General features: G+C 40.0%; 1 protein-coding gene across 1 annotated transcript in view; it reads left to right on the forward strand.

Annotated features, from left to right (window-relative positions):
* Positions 1-893: 893 nt before the first annotated feature.
* The window catches only part of FNBP4 (formin binding protein 4), a gene marked incomplete at its 5' end in the record, with an annotated part of 40,244 nt that continues 24,112 nt past the window's right edge, over positions 894-17,025 (forward strand). Inside the window, 8 exon segments of the mRNA XM_045065884.1 lie at positions 894-983; positions 3,979-4,115; positions 4,856-5,042; positions 8,388-8,535; positions 8,682-8,802; positions 11,550-11,894; positions 12,815-13,012; positions 13,014-13,026. Coding sequence (XP_044921819.1) covers positions 894-983; positions 3,979-4,115; positions 4,856-5,042; positions 8,388-8,535; positions 8,682-8,802; positions 11,550-11,894; positions 12,815-13,012; positions 13,014-13,026 — 1,239 coding nt within the window.

Raw genomic sequence — 17,025 nt, forward strand, 5'->3', positions numbered from 1 at the left:
TGGGGGGGCTTCCTGCACCTCCGAGGCCTGCTGCGTGGGGCCCCAGGGAGGAACCGCTGAGGGCCCCGGGGCCGCGCAAGGGGCCCGCGGCGCCGTGCGGGCGCTTCGCCCGGCTGCCCGAGAGGCGCCATCTCTGGTGCGGGGCTCCGGGGGCCTGGCATCCCGAGTGTCCTCGATGTTGCAGTCTCGGTTTTGCACAACTTACGACGGATAATTTGTGAAAAAGTAAGGGAGCTTCTCGTCCCGAGGCCTTCGTGACCGGGAACCTGGCCTTCCGACCCCACGTCATGCGTTTTTCCCTTCGGTTTTGTCAAAAACCGAGAGGGGGACCCTCTAGAAGGCAGCACACCCATTTTATTGTAGCCCCTTTCACTTCCTTTAGAAGTGAAACTGGTGCGTTCCCCAGTACTTGTTTGTTCCCACAATGGCCCTTGGATTAAGAGGAACTGCGGCGCTGCTGCGGGAGCCGGATGCCCGAGAAGCCGCGACCGTTTCGGGCGCTATAAAAATCACGTTGGGTAGTTCCTGCGCGGTGTGCGGGGCGGGGTGGGGGCCGGGGTGCGGGTAGCTAGAGCTGTGTTGCTGTAAAGGCCCGGTGGTAGCCCGGAGATTTATTGGGTATGTATTTTTTAGACGTTTACATTATTCAGATGCATTTCAGGGTACCATAATCATTATTCTTAATGTTAAAGTCACGTGGTGGAAGAGGCCAGTTATGCTTGTTTATCGTCTCCCGATTATTTGGGTCAGTGATGAGTTTACACACCCTGTTTTCAGATTGCTGAAATAGAGACTGGGAAGGTCAAAATCGAAGATTGTTTGGTCATCTGTAGTGTTTTTCTCTGGTCCATTGGCACACTGGTTTTCTTTTGTTCTTTTTTTAAAAAATCCAGATGAGCAGGAAGTGGTGGTGGAGGTTCCCAGAGTTCCGAATCCTCCCAAACCAGTCATGACCACCAGACCTACAGCCGTTAAAGCAACAGGTACAATTTTTTTTTTTTCATGTTTTCTACAAGGTCTTTCTTTCCTTAAGATCAAATTGGGTTTGTATATATGTTTGTTGAATGCTTCAGTGTCGCAAATTTACTGTTCTCCCATGTAATGGAAATTTAAAATTTTTGAAAATGAAAGTAAAATTTTTCTGCGGGCTTGCTGCTATATTACACATTAATCAAAGCAAAATTTGTTGTGTTGCTTTTTCTCTGTACCCAAGATATTTTGCACTGCTTTTCTTCTAATGCTGTTTTGTAGTTTTCTGGCTCCCCTGCTAGCTTGGTGTTCTTCAGAGATCTCAGGAATGTCTTTCATTCGGTGCATTTCTTTTCCAGCACAGTGCTTTGAGGGTACCTAGTGAATACTTTTGGAGCTGAAAATTGCCCTTATTAAATATTTTTTTTTTTAGCATTAAGGAATATTCGGATATACAGGAAATGCCAAGAATGTTCGTTTTCTCCATTCTTTATATGTCTTGAAAGATCAAAATACGTTTTTGTACTAAACATCTAATATTTTATTCTTTTAAGTTTGGAGGTTTCTGTATGCTATATAAATACACCTGAAATAATAGATGCTTGTTCCTCTCTCCTTCTATTTGCCACTTCAAAAAAAAAGTTGTTAAAATGTTTTTTATAATATAGTAGAGCAAGCATGTCTAATACTTTTATGCAGAAGAACATTAGGGTTATATGCATATGAAATTCTCTAAGGAAAAATTCAGAGTAGCCTCTTAAATTAGATCAATAGATGACTATGATGCTTTTAGCCTATTGATAATAGTTTCTGTGACCAAAAAGAATTAAAACTGTTCAAATGTTATAGTAGTTACTAGAAATAAGACACAGTTAACTGTTTGGAAACTTACAAGCAAGGGTATACACCTAAGAAATAATTTTCCACCTAATGTGGATTGATTTGCAAATGGTGCTTATGGAGGTTTGAACAGTCAGCATCCCTCTCAAAAAAAAAAAAAGACTGCTGGGACTATGGCTCTGAAGAATGTCCTTGCTTCCTCTGGTTTTATGTAGAAACAACATCTCAGTAGTGGTCTGGAGTAGGTCCCATGAGGTTTTGTTTATTTATTTATTTATTTTTAAATTAAGTAATTTTACATAGTACTTAGAACTTTTTTCAGTGTTATTCTAAATTCATGCCTGTTCCTTATCAGTGATGAACTAAATTTCATGTGATTAGAACTTAAATGCATTTCACAACTTGCTTTTATCTTGCTTTTATTCCTTTAGCATTACTTTCTGTCCCCTTAGCATTATTTCGTGTAATCTTATAATGATCTGATTAATCATGAATTAGTACTGCATCAGGTACTGTGCTGTAATTTGCTTTACGAGTCCCCTGAGAGCATTTGAGTTGTTCACAGCTTTATTTACTTAATAAAGCTGTAGAATCTTTGTGTGAAAAAATTTTGAATTGGGGGTTATACTCTGAAAAATGGGACTATGTAGCTGAAAGAAACTTGAAGAGTTTTGTGGGTCTTGGTATATGTAACCACATTATTCTTAAGAAATAATTTATGTTGTCTCTACAGTATTAAGTATGCCTATTTCCCCAATATATTGGGTTTAATCATTTTCATTTATTTTCCTGTTTAATAGTCATTGTGTTATTAGCTTGAAAGAGGTTTGATGTGTGTACTGTGAAAAGCTCTGAGGTAAAAAAGGAATAGGTGGGGCCTTGGCTAAACCTCTTGCCTGTGAGACCAACTTTGAGTCTGGGGAACTACCTACCCCTGCTTGGGAAATTTTGTAATAAAAATTCCATGCAACTCATCTGGTTGGAACCTTTTACCAAAGGATGTAGAATTAAGGCTAATGATCTAGATGATTATATATAAAATTTTTCTGTAGGAAGTATTTATAACCCCCCCCATCACCCAAAAACTCAGTGCTGAATACTAAAGTGCAGATTCTTTTTCATACACAAAGGCTTTCTTTTCCTATTACTAACCTTACTGGGCTATTACCCTCTTATCAGAAAATCAGGAAAGTTGACGAACATGCCACAAAATGATGAGAAATAAAATACTTGGTAATTGGAAAATGGAGAACTGTCAGATGTCCACTTAAAAATCTTCCTAATCAGTTTTAAATATTTTAGAGATTGGTATTTAGTACAAGAACTTATATACTAAAAATAATGAAGGCAAGATATATATGACTAAAGGAATGAATGTGAACTATGATAAAAGGAATTTTTATTTTTAGGTGATTTCATGAATTCATTTATGGAATTACGGTAAAACTGTATTTTACTTCCTGATGAGTCTGTTCATTTACCAAATATTTATTGAGAACATAGAATGTTGCCAGGTACTGGGAAATTTTATCTTACTAATAGCTGAAGAGTTTAGCTGGGTTTAACATTTAATGTACTTATAATGAAATGATCTATAAAAAGAATATATATGCTTGTTTAATTGTAACAGAGTGGCCACAGGTAGGACAAAAGGAAATGGTGTACATAGCAGCATCGCAGAGGCCATACCTGATACGTCTTGAGTTTGAGGAAGACATTGGTGATTAGTTGCTGGGTTTTTGTTGTATGCTTTGATTCTAGCACTTAGAATTCCATTATTATTTGTTGCTTCTTGTTTGAGGAAAAATCACCAAAGAAAGATTTTTAGTTTAAAAATCTTTGTTTCATCTACTAAACCCTAATTGGCTTGCTTGTTTGGGATGGACACATAAAGCAACAAATTCTAAACTCAAGATTTACCATGTGCTATTTTGACAGCGTATGAGGTTGAATGTGTATTTTGAGAAGGATATCAAGCAGCTATGTGAATGATTTTATTAGCTCTAAGCATAATGTAATTTAAATCTCTCTGTGGTAGTTCGGTGATGATTTATTTTGAGGTTGTGGTCTAATCTGTAAACTCTGAAGAACCATGTCATATTTTTTTCTTGAGTACTTCTTGGGGCATCCTGGCATTGTTATTAACACTGTTTACCATTTTGCTTCTAGGAGGTCTGTGCTTACTTGGTGCATATGCTGACAGTGATGATGATGAGAGTGACGTTTCCGAAAAACCAGCACAGTCTAAAGAGGCAAATGGAAACCAGTCAGCTGATATTGATAGTACACTGGCCAACTTCCTAGCGGTTAGTGGTGCTTTTGTTTGGGTTTTTAATTATTGAAGCCACTTTGGGACCTGGATCTCAAGTGATTAGCCTACTTTTTTGTCAGACTCAATGTTTCCTACTCCCTTCTTTTCCCTTTCCATCTCTCTTCCTTAATCCCTTCACACTGTTCTTTTCTCTTCTCTTTCTGTAAAGGTTGTAAGGAGGAGAAGAACAGAGAATTACAGGGTTTGAGGAACTTATGTAGTTGGGAGATGAGAGTTTTGATTCGAGAAGCTGAAAACTGTATAGAACTTTTTTTTAAAAGATTTTTTTTTTTTTTTAAGATTTTATTTACTCACTTGACAGAGACCACAAGTAGGCAGAGAGGCAGAGAGAGGGGAAAGCAGGCTCCCCGCTGAGCAGAGAGCCCAATGTGGGGCTCGATCCCAGGACCCTGAGATCATGACCCAAGCTGAAGGCAGAGGCTTTAACCCACTGAGCCACCCAGGCGCCCCTTTTTTAAGAGATATTATTTATTTATTTGACACTGAGAGACAGTAGGAGAGGGAACACAGGCAGGGGGGTGGACTTCCTACTGAGCAGGGAGCCCAGCTCAGAGCTCAGTCCCAGGACCCTGGGATTATGACCTGAGCCAAAGGCAGATGCTTAACGACTGAGCCACCCAGGTGCCCCCTAGAATTTTTTTGTAGTGGTTGTCATTTCTTCAGTTTTCTGGTTTTGAGGTTCTTAATGCATTTGTTAATGTTTTCATTCTAAAGGAGATTGATGCTATAACAGCTCCTCAGCCTGCAGCTCCTGTAGGAGCTTCTGCTCCACCTCCAACTCCACCTCGACCAGAGCCAAAGGAATCAGCAACATCTGCGCTTTCTTCTACTACTTCAAATGGAACAGACTCAGCTCAGACTGCAGGGTGGCAATATGATACTCAGTGTTCACTAGCAGGAGGTAAGTGTGATCCTTTGGGTTTTTTTTTTTTGTTTGTTTTTGATCCTTTTATTTTACTTATTTTTTTAATTTTTTAAAAGATTTTATTTATTTGACAAGAGAGCAAGAGAGTGGACACAGCAGGGAGAGTGGGAGAGGGAGAAGCAGGCTTCCTGCAGAGCAAGGAGCCCAACATAGGATCAGGGATCAGGACCTGAGCTGAAGGCAAATACTTAATGGCTGAGCCACCTGGGTGCCCCTATTTTTTATTTTTAAAATATTTGTCAATGAGAAAGTATAAGCAGGCAAAGGCAGAGGGAGAAGCAGGCTCCCTGCTCAGCAAGGAGCCTAATGCAGGACTCAGTCCCAGGACCCTGGGATCATGACCCAAGCCGAAGGCAGCCGCCTGACTGATTGAGCCTCCCAGGCATCCCTGATCCTTTGATTTTTAAAGAAATCTAAAGTGCAATTTTTTTTTTTTTAAGATTTTTTTTAATTTATCCATTTGACAGAGAGAGATCACAAGTAGGCAGAGAGGCAGGCAGAGAGAGAGAGAGGAGGAAGCAGGCTCTCTGCTGAGCAGAGAGCCCGACGCGGGACTCGATCCCAGTACCCTGAGATCATGACCTGAGCCAAAGGCAGCGGCTTAACCCACTGAGCCACCCAGGCGCCCTAAAGTGCAATTTTTAAAGGTGTTCTAGGCATTGACATTGCAAAAGATGAAAACCCCTATGCTTTAGCCCCAGACTTTAGGATTCTGGTCTTTTAGGTTCATTGTTTGTTTGTTTGTTTTTAAAGCAATGGGTGTGTGTGTGTGTTTAAGATTTTAATTTATTTATTTGACAGATCACAAGTAGAGAAGCGGGCATGGGGGTTTGGGGAAGCAGGCTCCCTGCAGAGCAGGACCCTGATGTGGTGCTTGATCTCAGGACCCTGAGATCATGACCTGAGCCGAAGGCAAAGGCTTAGCCCACTGAGCCACCCAGGCACCCCTAAATACACTGTTTATTTTTATTTATTTATTTTTTAAAAGATTTTATTTATTTATTTGACAGAGAGAGATCACAAGTAGGCAGAAAGGCAGGCAGAGACCTGAGCCAAAGGCAGAGGCTTTAACCCACTGAGCCACTTAGGTGCCCCTAAATACACTGTTTAGAAGATGATAAGGAGGACTGTTTTCTCTGATAGTTACTAAGATAATAATTGTATATATACATATGTGTGTATATATATGTATTTTTTTAAGTTTTTATTTAAAAACTTAAAAGGCACACCAAGAGAGGGAACAGAAGCAGTGGGAGTGGGAGAGGGAGAAGCAGGTTTCCCGCTGAGCAGAGAGTCCAATGCAAGGCTCAGTCCAGCACCCTGGGATCATGACCTGAGCTGAAGGCAGATGTTCAATGACTGAGCCACCCAGGCGCCCCAATAATTATGTATTTTGAAAAAATAATTGCAAAAAAAAAGATGCATTCCTATTTTTTTAAAGATTGTTTTGGAGTTCAAGATACATGTTTAGACTATCAAACTGCCTTTTTTTTTTTTAAGATTTTATTTATTCTTTGACAGATCACAAGTAGGTAGAGAGGCAGGCAGAGAGAGAGGGGGAAGCAGGCTCCCCGCTGAGCAGAGAGCCCAATGTGGGGCTCTATGTGAGGACCCTGAGATCATGACGTGAGCAGAAACCAGAGGCTTAACCCACTGAAGCTACCCAGGCGCCCCTCAAACTGCTTTTTTTTAAGCCATGTATGCGAAGAGGTTGTAGGAAGGAGGAGTTGGACCCCCCAGGGGACATTTGACAATGTCTGAAGACATTTTTGGTTGTCACAACAGGGGGTGGGAAATTGTTAGTGCATCTAGTGGGTAAAATCTGGGGTGCTAAACACTACATAGGACTACCCCCCCACCACATCAAAGAACTATCCAGCCTAAATGTTAACAGTGATAAGGTTGAGGCTGTGTTAGATTAAGGCTTTAGAGCTGACTTGGGATATGAGGTCAGAATTGTGGAGAAAGGGGCACCTGTGTGGCTCAGTGGGTTAAAGCCTCTGCCTTTGGCTCAGGTCATGATCCCAGGGTCCTGGGATCGAGCCCCACATCGGGCTCTCTGCTCGGCAGGGGGCCTGCTTCCTCCTCTCTGCCCCCTCTCTGCCTGTGTCTCTGCCTACTGGTGATCTCTGTCTGTCAAATAAATAAATAAAATCTTTAAAAAAAAAAAAGAATTGTGGAGAAATTTGTGTGTGTGTTTTTTTTTTTTTTAAGTTTTAAATTTTAATTCCTGTATAACTAATATAGTGTTTATTAGTTTCAGGATAATAATTATTTAGTAATTCTTTTTTTTTCCCCCTTAATTAACAGTTTTATCCATTACTCTGTGCCTATCATGATGAGTGCACTGCTTAATCCCCATTAAGTATTTAACCTCTCTCCACTCCCACTTCCCTTCTGGTAATCATAAGTTTGTTCTCTATAATTAAAAGAATCTGTTTCTTGGCTTATTTCTCTCTCTCTCTCTCTCTTTTTTTTTTTTTTTAAACCCCGTTGCTCATTTGTTTTGTTTCTTAAATTCCACATGAGTGAAATCATATGTTATTTGTCTTTCTCTGACTTACTGACTTTGCTTAGCATTATACTCTCCAGCTCTGTGTTGGGAAATGGCAATATTTCATTCATTTTTATGGCTGTGTAATATTCCATCGTGTATATATACCATCTTTATTTATTGATGGATACTTGGGCTGTTTCCATAATTTGGCTATTATAAATAATGCTATAAACATAGAGGTGCATATTATCCTTTTGAAATAATGTTTTTGTGTGTTTTGAATAAATATCCAGTAGTGTGATTACTAAATCATAGGGTAGCTCTATTTTTAATTTTTTGAGGAACTTCCTTACTGTTTTCCACAGTGGCTGCACCAGTTTACATTCCTACCACTAGTGTAAGAGGGTTCTTTTTTCTCCACATTCTCACGAACACCTATTCCTTATTTTTTTTTTTTAAGATTTTATTTATTTATTTGACAGAGAGAGATTACAAGTAGGCAGAGAGATAGGCATAGAGAGAGGGGGAAGCAGGCTCCCTGCCGAGCAGAGAGCCCGATGCAGGGCTTGATCCCAGGACCCTGAGATCATGACCCGAGCCAAGGCAGAGGCTTAACCCGCTGAGCCATCCAGGCGCCCCACTTCTGCCCGTTTTTAATTGGATTATTTGGTTTTTAGGTGTTGAGTTATGCAAGTTTTTTAATATATTTGGGTACTAACCCTTTATCGAATATGTCATTTGCAAATACCTTCCCCCACTCAGTAGGTTTTTTAGTTTTGTTGATTAGAAATTTGTGTTTTAAAATTTGTTTTATTTTCTTTTAGTTGGAATTGAGATGGGAGATTGGCAAGAAGTCTGGGATGAGAACACAGGATGCTATTATTATTGGAATACACAAACAAATGAAGTGACTTGGGAATTACCCCAGTATCTTGCTACCCAGGTACAGGGAATACAACATTACCAACCCAGGTAAGAATAGACTTGAAAAAGAAATTACCTAAGAAGGAAGTTAGAGTTTTATCTTTTGTTGATAATATTTGCCTTCTGTTTCTCTTGATAAAAGTATATAAATGTGTGTGTATGTGTGAGTATACCTATATTTTGTTTGTTTTTAGTTCTGTAACAGGTGCTGAAGCTAATTTTGTGGTTAATACGGACGTGTATACTAAGGAGAAAAACGTTTCTGTTTCCAGTAGTAAAAGTGGACCAGTCGTAGCCAAGCGAGAAGTTAAAAAGGTCAGTTTCACGACTTACTTGCCTATTTCAAATCTAAAAAACTTGAATTATTTTTGCACAGGTATAGACATCTTCTGTTATTATTTTACAACCAGATGTGAAAATAAATAAATGCTGATTCTTAAGGCTTTATTTAATGTTTATATTTAATATGTAGCATTTATAACAATTGTCGAGTTTAGTGGTTCTTTTGGAACTTTAGGGTACTGCCGAGGCTCATTGTGAAGGATGGGGGAGCAGCAGTCAGGGCTTCAGATCTCCTTCTCCACTGCAGAATAGCTCTATTTTGGGAACCCCACATAAGTTTTTTGTTTTTAAAGATAAGCTGCCTTAAAAATTAAAATCTATTATTAGTAAAATGAGCATTTTTATAGCTTCGTAAGAAAAGTAAGATATATTCTGTAGTTTGTGTGTGTGTGTGTTGAATTTTAATTTATCTTGAATTTTAAATGATTAATTTAAATGGGGAGTATGGTAAGTATTTTCATGGGATCCTTAACTAACTCAAGTTAAGTAGAGGATGCAGCTCTTGCTCAGGGTTGTGAGTTCAAACTCCATGTTGGGTATGGAGCCTCCTTAAAAATAAACACACACACAAATACACACATACTTTTAGAATAATTTGGTCTTTATAATAGGAGGTACATAGACTAAATATTACTCCAATGAAGGAAATGGGCACTTTAAGTTAAATCATACATTTCATTTTAGAATTATTTTACTTTCCTCTAAATCACCTTTCTAGTGTGCCTGTGAAGTTATGTCATTATACAGAAGGGTGGAGATATCCAGTTATATGTTGAGGTGACAAAACTTTTTCTTTTTTAAAGCAGACTTACTTTTTTGCCATCTGAATTGTTTTCAGTTTTGGAGGCAGAGCAAAGGGTGATAGAAAGGTGGGCAGTTGAAGGAGGGCTGGTGAGTGGTAGAGACAGGCAGAAGTATATAGAAAGTCTGAAAAAGGTGAACAGAGGATGAAGACCGAAACTAAGATTCCGGAAAGGTAGCTTCCTAGCTCCCAATTTCCTCATCCTGTACCAACCTGTCTTTCTCTTATTTGATGTCCTGTGATCAGTTCCTTTTTTGACACAAACTGGTTTCTTTTTTTTTTTTTTTTTTTTTTTTTTTTTAAAGATTTTATTTATTTATTTGTCAGAGAGCGAGCGAGCGAGAGCGAGCACAGGCAGACAGAGTGGAAGGCAGAGTCAGAGGGAGAAGCAGGCTCCCTGCGGAGCAAGGAGCCCGATGTGGGACTCGATCCCAGGACGCTGGGATCATGACCTGAGCCGAAGGCAGCTGCTTAACCAACTGAGCCACCCAGGCGTCCCCACAAACTGGTTTCTAAAAAGGGAATCCTTTCTGTTTTGGAGGTTACTGATCTAAATTACAGGTCTGTCTCAAGGATGTGTGGAGCAAGGGTGACCATTAATTTGTACACTTGAGGAAGTTCAAGGCAATGTGGCCTACTTCTGGAAAGACCTGGATTCTTTTTACTCCTGATTGGAGGAAAAACCCAGCCTTGGCAGGGCCCAGATAGAGTACAGAAGGCAGATGGATGCCGGGTTCAGGAGAAGGAACTGAAAGACTAGTTGTTTTCAGTTGTCATTTGACTCTCCTTTACTGCCCCTCTGGAAACTGACAGAGGATGGGGCTCTGGCAGGAACAGCAGGTGGTCTTGGCTTGGCCCTCTGACTAAGGAGAACTGCAGACAAAGGGCCCAATAGGTAGACTGAGAGTCAATGATTTGCAACTGACAAAACTCAGATCTTAAAAAAAAAAAAAAAAAAATGGGGCGCCTGGGTGGCTCAGTTGTTAGGCGTCTGCCTTCAGCTCAGGGCATGATCCCAGAGTCCTGGGATCGAGCCTCACATTGGGATCCCTGCTCTTCTCCCTCTGTCACTCCCCCTGCTTGTGTTCCCTTTCTCACTGTGTCTCTGTCAAATAAATAAAATCTTAAAAAAAAAAAAACAAAAAAAAACCACACAAAACCTCAGATCTTATTTCATTTTAAAATTCTGCTTCTGGTAACCTGGCTTTAGACTTGAAGAATAAGGACATGGATGAATCCCACCCAGAACTAGGTTCTAGTTCAAATGCTGCTTTCTTAAAGTAACGATATTTGTATTATATTCATGTGAGGAAAATGGTACAAACCTATTAGTGATCCGTTGGTAGCCAGTGGCTTTTAAGAATATCCAGTAGTATGTGCGCCTGAGTGGCTCTGTCAGTTGAGCTTCTGCCTTCAGCTCAGGTCATGATCCCAGGGTCCTGGGAACGGGCCCCACATCAGGCTCCTTGCTCTTCGGGGAGCCTGCTTCTCCCTCTCCCTTTGCCTGCCACTCCCCTGCTTGTGTGCATGCATGCTCTTTCTATCTCTCTCTCTCAAATAAATAAAATCTTTGGGGGAAAAAAAAAATCCAGTGATTGGGGGTACCTGGGTAGCTCAGTTGGTTAAGCCTCTGCCTTTGGCTCAGGTCACAATACCAGAGTTCTGGGATCGAATCCCACATCAAACTCTGTTCAGCGGGAAGTCTGCTTCTCCTACTCCATCTGCCCTTCCCCCTGCACAAGCGTTCTCTCCCTCCCTCTCTTTCCGCTCTCTCAAATAAATCTTAAAAGAGAATAATACCCAGTGATTGAAAAATAGTCAATTTTGGCATGAACAAATTGAATATATATTCAGGTGAGGGTTGTTTTTTCTTTATTTTTTTTTCCTAAGATAAATGAGATTATTTTACTCTTTATAGGAAGTAAATGAAGGAATTCAAGCTCTCTCAAATAGTGAGGAGGAGAAGAAAGGGGTGGCAGCATCACTGCTTGCTCCTTTGTTGCCTGAGGGAATAAAAGAGGAAGAAGAGAGATGGAGAAGAAAAGTAATTTGTAAAGAAGCGGAACCTGTCACAGAAGTGAAAGAAACCAGTACCCACAGCAGAAGAAGCAGCAACGATAGTAAAAAACCACAGGAGATTACATTGGACAACATGGAAGACCCTTCTCAGGAGGATCTTTGCAGTGTTGTTCAGTCTGGAGAAAGTGAGGAAGAAGAGGAACAAGATACCCTTGAGCTGGAGCTTGTTTTGGAAAGAAAAAAAGTAAGGTTTTTGAAGCTTTTGTTAGATGCTTTTTCTCTCTTCTGTTGGATTCTGGGATCATTGTGCTGCTCAGTTTACTGCCATTACTGGGATTTTGTTACCTTTACATCTAGTGATGTTTAAGCTTGTGCAATTAAAATTTGAACTGTGGAGTTTTAGTTCTTTTGGTTCCTTATGGTGCTTTTGATACTTGATAGCTAATAAAAACTGATACTCTCTGATTTAAAGATAGCTGGATATAGTGAATAATATCTTTTATTTTGCTTCCTAACAAATTAGCATTGTAAATTCTTGGTGGTAACTTGGTTTTAACCCCATGATTAAAGCACAGGTTGACTTCCAGTGATCACCCATGGAATTGTTCACATAGTTAAATGGGCTTTATAAGATTAAGAGGAACCAATAATTTCATGTGCTTTCCTTTCAAGAAAGATGGTCCACAGGAAATTTTCCTGATTGAGAAATTGGTTTTTGCCTATTTTCTGCCCTGATTTTTCTTGGAACAGTTTCATGTACTACTTTGAGTATGAAGTAAAATCTTAATGGGTGTTGTAACAGGAATATCTTCTTGAAGCTTTCCCCATTTTGAAAAATTTGAAGCTATGGAGAGGGACAAGCTAAGTTAGACTGTATCTGTTATGTTCATATATTGGAGAATTTGTCTCTTAGTGGATCTCTGGGACCTATCCCATTCAAATGGATGTTTTTTAACTACAATCATGAATAAGCATTTAGTGGATACTAATAAAAAATACGAGGATAATGCTTGGTTCTGATGGAAAATGTATTAAGAAACACTTCCTGTTTTCAAAGCATTTTAATTCTCATAATATGTGTTTATCATTCTTGATATTCACAAATGCTTAAATGTTGGTAAACAGCTAATGACACTCTTAACTTTGTTGTCCTGTTCCTCTTAGGCAGAGCTACGAGCCTTGGAGGAAGGAGATGGTAGTGTGTCAGGGTCTAGTCCGTGTTCTGACATCAGCCAGCCAGCATCTCAGGATGGAATGCGTAGACTTATGTCTAAAAGGGGGAAATGGAAGATGTTTGTTCGAGCTACAAGTCCAGAATCTACCAGTCGGAGTTCTAGCAAAACTGGGCGAGAGACTCCAGAAAAATGGAGAAACTGGTAATTCATGTTTTACTTTAAACATTGAGTTGAAAGATACAGAGTTGAAAGGTGTAGAGGGAGGGTGCCTGGGGGTGGCTCAGTTAAGTGTCAGCCTTTGGCTTGGGTCATGATCCCAGAGTCCTGGAATAGAGCTCCAGATCCGGGTTCCTGCTCAGGGGGGAAGCCTGCTTCTCCCTCTCCCACTCCGCTGCTTGTGTTCCCTCTCTCGCTGTCTCTCTTTCTCTCAAATAAATAAAATCTTTAAAAAAAAAAAAAGGTACAGTGGGAAAATCCTTTCCCTTTTTTGGTTCTCTCTTAAGCAAAAAGGAAGGTAACACACTTAATCTTTTCGTGGAAGTGCTGGAAAGGAAGCTTTCCTTTCACATCTTTTTCTATCCACCTCTAGTGGAGGAGTAAGAGTTAAGAGTTGCCATCCATTGGGTTGTAGATTCACTACTGATTGTGGGGGACTACCTCTCCCTCAAAAGAAAAGCAGGGCTGATTCCACCCTTCTTAAAAAAAAAAAAAAAAAGATTTTATTTATTTATTTGGTGGAGAAATCACAAGTAGGGTGAGGAGGAAGCAGACTCCCTTCTGAGCAGAGAGCCCAATGTGGGACTTGATCCTAGGACCCTGAGATCATGACCTGAGCCAAAGGCAGAGGCTTAACCCACTGAGCCACCCTGGTGCCCCGGACTACCCTTTTTAAAGAAATTCTGCTATAGTAGTTTTTTTTTAAAAGATTTATTTATTTATTTATTTGACAGATGACAAGTAGGCAGAGAGGCAGGCAGAGAGAGAGAGGTGGAAGCAGGCTCCCTGCTGAGCAGAGAGCCCGATGCAGGGCTCGATTCCAGGACCCTGAAATCATGATCCGAGCCGATGGCAGAGGCTTTAACCCACTGAGCCACCCAGGTGCCCCTGCTATCGTAGTTTTGATCTGTATTAAGCCCATGGGCTCTCCTTAGCTCACTATTTACAGTTGGTAAGTAAGGCTGGCAGGGACCACCTGTGGCAAGTGCAGTGTCGTCTGTGTTCTCTCTCTGTATACAAGTTGCCTAGCCTCTGGTTAGTTTTTAGATGGATTGGTCCTTTCATGAGGACATAGCTTATCTCTGTGCACGGTAATGTAGAAGACACCCTGCTGTGGCTTCTGTCTGTTATCAGAGCTAATATTTTGCGGTGCCTGGCTGGCTCAGTTGGTTAAACATCTGCCTTCTGCTGGGATCATGATCCCAGGGTGCTGGAATCAAGCCCCAAATGGGGCTCCCAGCTCAGTGGGGGGCCTACTTCTCCCTCTCCCTCTCCCCGGGTTGTACTTTGTCTCTCTCACAAATAAATAAATGAAATATTAAAAAAAATAAAAATAAAACCTTTAATATCTTAATCTCCATTTGGCCTTAATTCTGTAGTGGAAAATTAGCAATAAGATTTTTGTACCAAACCTTAGTTATGTGTACCTAACAGAAGATCCTTTATACCTATGGTTAAAAAACTACAAATAAAAAACACAGTAATAAGTAAATGCAAACAACCTTGTTTGAATTTTCCCTTTTCAATCAGCAATATAGAAGAATAGGAAGTAAGAATCTAAAAGACCCCCTTCGTCTTTTCCCTAATGCTCATTCCCTACCCCTGAAGTCTATTTTCTCTGTCCTTTACTCTCCTCCAGAAATGGACATTTTCGTTGTGTTTATGTTTAACTCCTTAAAATAATGTTGCATTTGTATTGTCCAGTAATAGCTAAAGCCATTCAGATGTCCCAAGATGGAATGGATAAATTCTTTTGTGTTAATATTCAAACAATGAATCATGGAATGCTACATTAAAAACTAATGATGTACTATACAGTGACTAACATAACATAATAAAAATAATTTATTTATTTGAGAAAGCACGAACAGAGAATGGGTGGGCAGAGGGATAGGGAGCCCGATGTAGGGCTTGATCCTAAGAACCTGGAGTCATGACCTGCACCAAAGGAAGGTGCCCAACCAGTTGAGCCACCCAGGAACCCATTCCAATATATTCTTGCAATTGAATACTAAACAGCTGTGAAATATGAATGATCTACAGTTAATATGGAACAGCATGATTCTAAGAAACAGTAATGTTGAATTTAAAAAGCTACAGGAAAAAAAAAAGCTACAGGAGAATATGTAATGTTAACATTGTGTTTATGTAAGTTGGAAAATAGGCAAAAATACTGTGCTTAAAGACCTATCCATGATGAAACTAAAGGAAGGTACTTAACCATTGCAGTAGAGATTATGTCTGGTGTGGACATGATAGCAGAGGTACTGTGAACTTCAGAAGTACCAGTGATAGTCTGCCGTAATGCTGGGTTGTAGTTACTTGAGTGCTTACTTCATTCTTTATGTTTATTATACTTAACAATAAAAGCAGTGCTGTAATAAACATTTTGGTGTATATATATCTTTATGTAGATTTAGTGTCATATGGTGTAGATTCCTAGAGATACATTGTTAGACTGGTACTGGGAGATTCTTAGAGATACATTGCTAGGTTAAGGGGTATGTACATTTTAATTTGATAGATCCTAATTGCCTTCTAATACATTCTAGTGTTAGGGGTGTCTGGGTGGTTATTGGTTGGGCATCTGACTTCGGATCAGGTGATCTTGGGGTCCTGGGATGGAGCCCCTCATTGGGCGTCCTAATCAGTGTGGAGTCTGCTTTTCCCTGTCTCTCTGCCCCTCCACCTGCTCAGTGCTCTCTTTCTCTCTCAAATAAAATCTTAGAAATACGTATATATTGTAGTCTTAGAGTTCTTGTGGTGGTATCAGTTGTTAAATTCTTCAGCTCAACCCTACCACCAAATAGTAGTCTTAAGGTGTCTAATTGTTAAATTCTTATACTAATAAGGTGTCTAATGGTGGGGAGAAGCTGGTTTCAGTTTGAAAATGCAGGAATATTAGTGATAAAGAACAAGGTCATTATATGATGAGGTTATGTACTTAGGATAAACTTGTAGGCTGATAAAAGCTGTTGAAGGTGATATTAAAAATCACATTACTTCTTCAGATCAAGGATTAATCAGAGTCAAGAAAAACCTTTAATTTGGTTATTTTCCTTTAAAAATGACTGACAGACTCACGACAGACTGATTTACATTGTATATGTGGATTAGTTTGGTAAGTGGTAAGCAAACGTCCAGAGTTCATATCTGTTACTCCATTTAAGTTGATGGTAAGCCTCTTCTCTATTGAAGATTCCCACTAACAGACATCACTAACCAGAAGAGTAGGTGGGTCCAATAAAGGTTGTCCGCAGGTCTTAACCAGTTCAGAAGTAAGATTATTAGGTAGTTTAAAATTAATTAAATTAAATTAATCTATTCTGATTTTGAAAGCCTTTTTTTCAAAACCCAATTCATAAAGAATCTTTATATATCCTAGGTTTGGTATGTAGCCTTTAAAAGTAATTAAAGCATTCTGGAATAGAAGATTAGAAAAAGTAAACAGAGAAAGGAGAAAGGAGAAGCAGAGACTACAGGCTAATGTAAACGAATTAAGTGTTATTTATAGACTTTAAGAAAGGTGATTGTAGGGGTGGCTGCGTGGGTTAAGCCTCTGGGCTTAACCCTGGGATTGAGCCCCACATCGGGCTCTCTGCTCAGCAAGGAGCCTGCTCTCCCCTCTCCCCCCCACCCCCGCCTGCCTTGCCTCACTGCCTACTTGTGATCTTTCTCTATCAAATAAATTAATAAAAATCTTAAAAAAAAAAAAGGTGATGATAAAGGATAAAGTTTTTTGGTTTTATAAAGACAGTAGGTAGATAAATCATTAGGGTTTCTTTAAAGAAAGAAAACAGGCAGGGCGCCTGGGTGGCTCAGTGGGTTAAGCCGCTGCCTTCGGCTCAGGTCATGATCTCAGGCTCCTGGGATCGAGTCCCGCATCGGGCTCTCTGCTCAGCAGGGAGCCTGCTTCCCTCTCTTTCTCTCTCTGCCTGCCTCTCCATCTACTTGTGATTTCTCTCTGTCAAATAAATAAATAAA

Source organism: Mustela putorius, unplaced genomic scaffold (genome assembly GCF_011764305.1).
Source record: "Mustela putorius furo isolate JIRA1106 unplaced genomic scaffold, ASM1176430v1.1 tig00003859_pilon_pilon_pilon, whole genome shotgun sequence".
NCBI lineage: Eukaryota > Metazoa > Chordata > Mammalia > Carnivora > Mustelidae > Mustela > Mustela putorius.